Source organism: Doryrhamphus excisus, chromosome 17 (assembly GCF_030265055.1).
Source record: "Doryrhamphus excisus isolate RoL2022-K1 chromosome 17, RoL_Dexc_1.0, whole genome shotgun sequence".
NCBI classification, from domain to species: Eukaryota; Metazoa; Chordata; class Actinopteri; order Syngnathiformes; family Syngnathidae; genus Doryrhamphus; species Doryrhamphus excisus.
Window position 1 is genome coordinate 3941320 of NC_080482.1, and position 9338 is coordinate 3950657.

Here is a 9338-nt window from a genome sequence, read left to right on the forward strand (position 1 = left end):
GGAGAAGGAGCATTCATTGTCGGACACACTTTGTCAGAGGCACAGTTGGTGCGGTGGAGCACAGAAGCCGGTTTTGAGGGCGCCGCAAGGATGTACAGTGTGTCCGAATTTAATGCACCTTTCCCGGCGTTTCTGGCAGTTTGGAGGATATTTCACGGTCAGGAGGGCAGAGAGCTTTTCTGGCTTATAGTCACGCCCATATAGGGAAGTCAGCTCCTCTGTAAAATTACAAAGTGGCAACTTTACCACGCTTTTTGAAACCAAGCGTTTTGAGGCATCCCAAAAGTCTTTCAGGGCTCATTTCCAAATGTGCAAACCTCATCTTAAATTTTGGCATCGATTCACACGACAATGTAACATTCTAACTACATTTATAGGTCAGAAAAAGCATAATAGGTCGCCTATAAGCGCTGCTTATTGTATCACTTGATTCTACAGATTTGTCACAAGAGGATCCCGCTACATGAGAAGTGAGTGGGCAGCAGCAATGGCCACAACAGCGCCCTTACCTTACCTTAATGGCCATATTTGGGGCATAAAATTACAGGCGCGCTGCGCTGCAGAGAGATGTTTTATTGCATCTAACCAACTTACTTCCTGTCAATAACAAAAGCGTTGCATGCTGAGCCGTATTTTGATGTGGTGTGTAAGCATAATTAGAGGTCCCATAAATGTAGGGAGATGGAGGGGGAAATGGAGTCATGTCCATCTGTCGATTATTAGAGGGGGTGGTCACAATGTTTAGCAACCAATGTGCTATTCCTCACTTTTTATTGACGCAAGTAGTGCCAAAGTGAAGCTAATGTGTGTGCATGATTGTTTTCGCACACCTTGATTCATTTTCTCAAGGGGTTTTCTCAAGAATTATCATTCCTTGTCCACAGAATGCATCAAAAGGACATGATATGCATTTCATTAGAATACATGCATTTGGTGTACAGCGCTATAGTCGAGGCTCGGAAAGCAGTCTTTTGAAAATCAACTGAACAGAACAGCTCAGATGACATTGAGCAGATGGCTTCTTCAAGAGAGAGGGTAACAATTGAACATGTGTGAAGGACACAAATCAGTAGCAGAAAAGAAGCTTTAAAAATACGAATGCAATTACTGTTAACAGAAATATTGCCCATATATGGTAGTTCCTTCCTGGTGTCAAGCAGCTCCTAATTGCAAATATTCTACCTTGCACTAAAGCCAGACTACAGCCTTGGCAAGAAAACAAGTGCATTTGGGCTATTAGTTTGATCCAGGTGTATATTCAGTAAAATTAGGAAATTAGGAAATACCATTTAAACAATTCCCATGATCATATGAAATGAGGGAAAACACAATGGCTGCCTATTGTATCCACGTCATTACCTCTGCACAGCTCTTCCCTAAATTCGTATCGATGTGTGCACTCGGAAAAAGTAATCTGAAAGTGCCTTTCACTCCACGCCTGAGGGTTTTAGGCAGCTCTCCTACCTATGAAACACTTGCATGAGTACGTAATTTAAAAAGTCTTTTGTGTTGTTGTTTTATGTGTGGCACTTAGTAATGATCCACGCATTACAAATTTTACAGCGCAATAAACTTGAGACATTGGGACCAAATTGGCTGTTCATATTTAGTAGCTTTATGAGGAAACAATAGTGAGGTGTAATTGCCTCAGGGGGGTATATACTCGGGGGAGCAAGTATACAGGAGTTGAGGCTTGAAAAAAATGAATCTCTCTTGTATTCAGAGACACACTGCACTTTTTGTCTGCAGTTAGAGAGTTTCCTTCGGCCCCATGGAAATGTGGGCTGCTGTGCTTTTGCATAATATGTTCATTTCATTTCAGATTTCCGAAAAATTTGGTTTTACACTGTGGTAGAATGTCGCTTAAAACAAAAACATCTGTTTGGCATTCAGCCTTGCCAGCATATGGGATCCTGTCATGACAATGATTGAGAGTGGAATAGAAGATCCCATTGTGTACCTCCTCCACCGTCCAAAAAGGAAAGACAAGAAGCCACTATATATGTTTTCCATACACGCTCGCTGCACACAGTATGAGGTATACCTGAATAAACCAAAATAAGCAATAACAATAACAATGCTTTTTATATATGTATATATGTCAAATCCTCCATTTCAGTTCCTTCTCCGTGAACACGTATTACTCTTTGTGTCAAATGTCATTAAATTAGACATAATCATTTTCACAAGACAGTAGGGAAATAGAAACGGTGCGAGAATCTGTGTATCACCCGCCCAAGTAGTTCATGCCACTGCATGCATTGGCCTGTGTTGGGGCTTTCAGCAGTGTAGCATGGCATGAGCACACTAAAGAGCCTTTCAGCAGGTTCATTTGATACGCTGTGACTCGGAGCAGAAGCTGACGTTACAGGCGAGGTCGACATGCGCGGGTTAGTAGGTCAAACAAGGAGCTAGTCTTTTGAGTTCGGAGGCAGGGTCAGACTAATGTGATTTATCAATACAGCACTAAGGAGATTCATTGTCTGTTACAGGTGCTGTGATAATCCACGAGACCGGCCATGGAGTGAGGAGGGAAAGGTCAATAGGGTGCCTGTCAGAAAGGATGTGCGTTATTGTTCTGGGCTTGATGCATTGATGAGAGCATCAACAACATGCACCTGCATGATGACCGTGTATTTATCAGGTCTTCCGCTAGTGCTGCTTTCCTTTGCACTCACACACACACACACACACACACACACTTGTACTTATTGAAGCTTGGCTGACAGGGCCTGAGAAAAAAAGACAGAGTGTTGTGTTGTTGGAGCCCGGGCTCAGGTCAAGACTCGGCTCGCTGTAATCCCTCTCAGGTGATGCTGTTCACATTCAGTTGGTTCCAGCTGATCTGCTTAAATATGCCTTCCTCGTCCCCTAAAAAGCCCCAACCCCTTCTTGCCAGCACGACCGCTAAGGACGCTGAAAAGCCCATCAAAACCTCACATCGCTTTTCAGCCTTTCTGCAAAGCCATCCATGTGTCAGTTTGCTGGTGCCACGCAAGTTTAAAGTCAATAAACGATGATAGACCCAGCAGGGTCAGGACGCAGAACTCCCGTCACCTGGATTAGAGGGGCATCCAAATGAGAGAGCCGTGTCAACAGACATGCCATCTGCAGGGTTGTCATCTCTTTTTCCAAAGGTTAAAGCAGCCACTTGGAGCGTTCTCTCTCTCATCAACATATTATATTGCACTCAAGTGCCGGGTTCCAACATTAACACTCACAACCACAAACTGGGGACTGTGTGAGCTTTCAGCACACAGAGGCCTGGTTTTCAGGGCCTGGATGGTGAGGGAACTGTCTGTCTTAGTATTTATATTTGAATCGTCAATGTCTACAACGTCTCCTTATCAGCTCTTATATGGGCATGACCACAAAATGGAACACATTGTTTGTCCAACGTCTGCCGTTGAGATTCTTTGTTGAAACAAGGACATAATCAGCTACACGTCATGACTATTTTCTGTGGATTTTGGCCTAAAACACATCCCGCAAACCTTGTTCCCGACTGTCATCAGCGGTACAAAAATGTCATGCATCTCTGACTTCACTCTCTCCACCCTGCTAGGCCACGCTTGTTTCATCTAAACACGTTCATCCTTCAAGACATCTGGAGATGCAACACATCACGGACACGTCGCTCTCGACCGACCAGAAAATGATCGGAAAGATTTGATCTGGAGAGATTTTGGAATTCAAATTTCGTGAAGGGGTTAACGGTATCGGTATTACAAATTTCCCCACTGAGGGACGAATAAAGGCATATCTTAATCTTAATCACATGGCATCTTTTCACCACACTGACAGATCCATTACCAGTTTAAACATCTGGGTATCTCTGTTGCTCCTGGCAGTGCCACTCAAGTGTGAGTTTTTGTAGACAGCAGGTGGCATCATTAGCCAGAGAATAGACAGTAAAAGTAACACAGTATTATAACACAACTCATTGGAATCTTTCTTGTTTGTACTGGGTAGGACAATTATTGAGCTACAGTACTATCTACACCTTCATCTACTTTACACGACAAACTAACATCCACTTACACAAACATGATGCATTGAGGGTGCTAGGAGTGCCGAGTATTGATTAACTCAGTCAGATAGATTCTAACATAGCGGCATGTTTGTCATTGTGTGTGAACTGCACTGGATAATGTTATTCCATACATCCTGATTGAGTTACATAAGCACACATATTGGGAGTGTCACTAGGCCTGTCCGTCAGGTCGTAGGAGGTTATTTACCAACCCATATTCGATCATTTCGACCTTTTTCAAAAAATATATATATCATTGAGGTTATCATTCAGAGATCATTATGCCGTGTCATGTCATCATTGTGTAATGTCACATTTGAGCCACTAGAGGGTACTCAAGTTTAACGTACCTGAGTGAGCGATACTATATTAGCTACGAATAGCGGGGCGTCACCATGTCACACACCATTCAGAGTCGTGGTGTCAAAACAACTACACACAGCAATGCAATAGGTGGATAAAACAGACAAGACACTACCAACGTATAATGCAGAACATTGACCAATTACAGTGTGTATGGGAGCTGTAGTTATCCTACATTTGATCAAAGTTACTTAAGATTTGTCAGCTCAAAACACAATCTATACATATAACTTCGATCGAAACATTTAATTTTTGCTTCAAATGGTGGCGATAAGTTAAAACGGTTAACAGCATCATGCTTAGGTCATGCTTGCAAAGTTATAAAACATTTGTCCAGTCCTATATTTGTTGTCGAAGGTTTCTTAAAAGTGTCTCTCTTTAGCGTTTCGTCTCCTGAGCCGAGTGTATTGTGACACCCCTAAATATTTGTGACTCGTGTGATTCAAAACTGACTTTATTGCTGTATGTTCAGGTAGCTGTGACACGCAACTCAACTAGAGTCTTTATTGAGAACAGTTATCTGTCTGTTGACCGAGCAAGTATAGACCAAACTTTAGCGGAGGCAGAACAACACTGATAGTGAAAGTCCCCCCCCACCAAACCCCCCACGCCCCTTGTGTCCCCTCTGACACTTCGCCCCGGCCCCTGAGGGAGCATACCCCCACTATTTGAGAAGCGCTGCCTCAGTCGGATGAAATGGATCATGCAGCATGTGAACTAGATTCATTCACATCCTATAAAATCCCAATCTCAAAAACGTACACTTAGCAAGCTTACACATCCAATTGTTCTCCTCGAAATCTTCCCATGATTGCTTAACACACCTCTTACGCCTCACTTGGTAATGTTGCGCATGCATGCATGTATCACATCAATGGTAAACCATTTCCGAACATGTTCCAAAATGCACGAGTGTTGTTATTGTTACACATAAAACAGTTATGCTCGGCAAGTACAGTGTGGCCAAATTGAGTTTCAAGCATGTCTGGGACTCAACACTGCTGAACGATTTGGATAGCTCCTGGTTCATGCCAGACAGACTGTGTATAAAGCTGTCAGAAGAACCCCGAGGGCTAGAAGCGTATGAAGACTCTTTAGACCCATCGGTCAGTCATATTTCACACATGCTTTTTTTTCTGTGTTGCGGTGGTAAATAAAGACAGGAGGAACATAACAAACTTGTTCTGCTGGGTATTTGCATTTCATGGGGTGATTCACAATAGTTCATAACACAATAGCTAAACTCTGTTCAGCTCATTGCCAATGGATTTAATACATATGAAACCAATTCCAAACACAAAAAGGTCACCTGTTGGATTTAACGAAGAAGAAGGGTTGCTGCAGTTGGTTAGGTCTAGGTTCGGCAATGGTATGCACCAAAAGAGTAAGGATGTGGATGTTTGGGATGTGCTGGAGAAGACTTTCTTGGCCAAAAAATGAATGCAACTCAGGACAGAAGCTTGTGGAATCAGCGCATGTGTGCCGTGATTAAAGGTAATGTCGGACCAAGGAAATATTAAAAGTGCGTGACCCAGGCGGTGTATAACTCCTAGACACTAACACAATTACTCAAAAAAGAAACACACACAGAAGGGCTAAAAAAAACGTGTATGTGCCAGTACCCCGCAGTGCTTGACTGATTATTTGCAGATGGGCAGTGGAGGGCTTTTAGAGTGTGGAGGTTCCCCCTTGGCACGCAGTGCATATGATTAAATCTGTGATTGCCATACAATTTACAAGAACCGACCCCCCTCCCCTGATTCTGAATGGGTTCTGCTGTGTACCAACACACAGCAGGGAGCGCTTGTCCCAAAGTTGGCTGCTTGGCTTAAAATGGTGCAAAAACAAGCTCCAACCTACACGCTTTGAATGAAACGAATTATGTCACAAGCCTAAAGAGGACCTCTCCTAATCCCACTGTCTCCTCGCCATTGAGAGGAGTGAGAGGTGTTTACAAAGAGGCTGATCCCCCCCCTACTCTCTTCAAATGCGCCTGCCTGAGCAATTGTTATTCTGGTTTCCTACCAACTGTTCAAAGTGGATATGAGATCAATTAAAACCAGCTTAGGTAGCTTAAGAGAAGATGTGCAATTCATAAATCAGTCATTCATGAAATAGCGCCCACAATAGGAGCGATGCGCATCAGCAGCTTTTTCAATAGTTTCACTTGTAGTCCCGAATAAAAGAAACTACATTTTACCTTATTTTGTTTGGCTTTTTGAGCCCCGGCACAACTGCAACAGTTTCATTAGATTTTTTTTGGATCTGCACACTCACATTTTAAGCATTATCTACTGGCAGTGAAAAAACGTTACACAGCCCGTAAACCCTGTTTTTGCAAGGTTATATCAAGATGTTGGAAAACTTGAGGTTTGACTTGGTATTACTTGCCGTTTGGCATGCATTTCTGGAATGTTCCTGGCTTATAGTCTGTGGATAATCGCACCTGAGCGCTGTCAGAACCAATCATAAAGTCAGTTACGGCTACTTTTTCCTGTGACCGATTATGTGAAATGCTATTAAAATGATATTTAAACACAACTATGTAAGCATGCTGTGGTAGTATGTAAGGGTTGTACCTCTTTTGCTTCTTCTCCAGCGTTGTGACGGCGCCTGACAGTTGCTGTACTCCATACAGTTCAACACTATCAGCGCAAATGAGAAGAGTCGAAACTGCATCTGGACGGCGATTAGTTGTCCGGACTCCGGGTTTTTTTTTTTTTTAAAGGGGTGCTCGGGATGGAAAATCTCACTCTGCAAATGTTCTCCTGGACTTCCTTTTAGTCGTGCGGCAAATGTGTCAAACATCAGATGAGATGCGACATAGTATCGGGTCGCCAATTGGGATCATTTTATGGAGCGAGATGACCCTCCGCTGAGTACTCTCCTCGGTGCGCTGCGGGGAGAATGACAACGAGGTTAGTGTGATTAAAGTGTAACTAAATCAACACCTAGCATATACAATTAGCATGTGGATTAAAATGCAAACTCGCTTGTGTGTTAATGTGTTGAGACAACGCTGAATACACAAAAAGCAAAGGAGCGCCCTTCGCAGATTTGAGCGCAAACGTGCGTAAAAGTGAAATAAACGCAATTAATTCAGTACCTTGCATCGGATGAAATGTTATTCCGAACCGGTTGGGCTTTTTTAGGTTCCCCTTGAGTGCAAGTGCAGCTTGGGAACTCGCAGCATCACTCCTTGTGTGACAAAGTTGTGTTCCAAGAAGAGAGCAGAGGTCCGATAAGGAGGCAAAGCGTGGCAGCGTAGAAGTGAATAAATGTTTGAAATCCACCCAAGCTTAGAATCCGTTCACTTTGGTTTCCTCGAATAAGTTTGTCCTGTTGAGTAGCAGACGCTACCTCTCATGTCTGGTTATATTTAGACTGGGTGAGCGCCACTCATTGCGTGTGCGTTTTGCGCGCTGCTGAGGTTGTGCGATGACTGCCTCCAGATTGGTCCTGATGCTTCCTGCTTCCTTCCTCATATAGAGCTTGCTGATGTCATATATGCAGACTTTTACTTTTCTGTTTTTTCTTGTTTTTCGCATGTTATGTATTCGCCTTCATCCTCCCCCCTTATCCTCCCTGTATCCTATGTCTTGCACGTGCAATGGTGAACAAAGTACGGCCCTGGGGCCATTTGCGGTACGCACTAGTATTGCCAGATGGGAAATGACACATTATCATATACCAGAAGCTCAACTTTATTATAATTTTAGAAAAATATACATACCCTGTGTGTCTTTACAAAGCGGACATACGCAAATGGCCCCCCGGCCACACTTTGGACACCCCTGGTGTAAGGGGGGGGGGAAGCATTTTGGGTGAGCATTTGGCATAACGACAACAGGAGTAATTTAAGTTCCTCCTGTATAATCACCCATAACCCAAAGAAGAACCCACTTCCTCACTTCCTATCTCAAGCCAATGCTTTCCACTAAACTTCACCCGGATCAAAAGTGGAATAATGACATACAATGTTTCAGACTAAGCTTTCCTCCACTGAAGAGAGACCAGTTGAATAATTAGAAGTTGGGGGTAAAAAAAAAAAAAAAGGATGTGCCTAATGTGCGTAATAAGATGAGCCTGCCAGTCTCGCCACGACGTTTTATTGCGCGCCAAGGACTAAATCCGCCACCCGTCCCCGAAATTAATGTTAATCGTTAGAGAGGCTGTAGTTGGGGCCGGTGGATAAATCATTCAGTAATTTAAAGGTTTTCTTAGGTTCAAGCCTTTAAGGCTGACCCTTGTGACCTCATCAATGGATACAATCTGGGCTGGTCAGCTTCTCCTTCAGTTGGAGCCACCTTGCAGGGGAAAGACACCAAGGGCCTGGCACTCATCCACTTCTCAGTGACATTCAAACTCTGGCTGCTTGTCAACTTTGCAACTCATTCAAGGAATAATTATGAATCTTAGAGTCTTGGAGTGACACCAGTGTAATGGGGCGTAATGACAGAGCTTTTCAGCTGACATGTGTAAAATAGTCATATGATGACACAAACATGGGTAATCCTGTTTTATCTTTACCAGGCAACATTGAATGGGAAACAGCCTGGGAATGCTTTACCCAATTCAGCCACTAGGTGTGGCACTTAATCTTTAATGCATTTTAAGGTATTAAAAGCTTTATCAGTATTCCCCTAACCATCAGTCAAGCCTTAGATGACACATAAACATCATTCATTAACAGATTATTTATTTAAGAAAGCATCAACATCAACAATTTTTCAGCAAGTAAAATAACATGGAAGCCGGTGGATCATGATCTAAATTCCTTATTTATTTTTGGGCAATAAAACACAAGTGCAGGTTTCTATTTCATCATTGGGAGTAATAAAAAAGAACATAGGTGAAACCCTCAAACAATATATCTGAAAAAATACAACTCATGGATGTTTCCTTGCCAAAACCTATAGTGACCTTTGTCCCTACTTTATTT

At 43.0% G+C, this 9338-nt stretch overlaps 1 protein-coding gene across 1 annotated transcript in view; it reads right to left on the reverse strand.

The window, feature by feature from the left end:
- Positions 1 to 7787, reverse strand: part of rspo2 (R-spondin 2) — a 51509-nt gene extending 43722 nt beyond the window's left edge. The window contains exons 1-2 of the mRNA XM_058053749.1: positions 7503 to 7787; positions 6976 to 7292 (exon numbers count right to left, since the gene is read on the reverse strand). Coding sequence (XP_057909732.1) covers positions 6976 to 7204 — 229 coding nt within the window. The 5' untranslated portion in view covers positions 7205 to 7292; positions 7503 to 7787. The remainder of the gene's footprint in view (positions 1 to 6975; positions 7293 to 7502) is intronic.
- Between the last annotated feature and the right edge of the window lie 1551 nt (positions 7788 to 9338).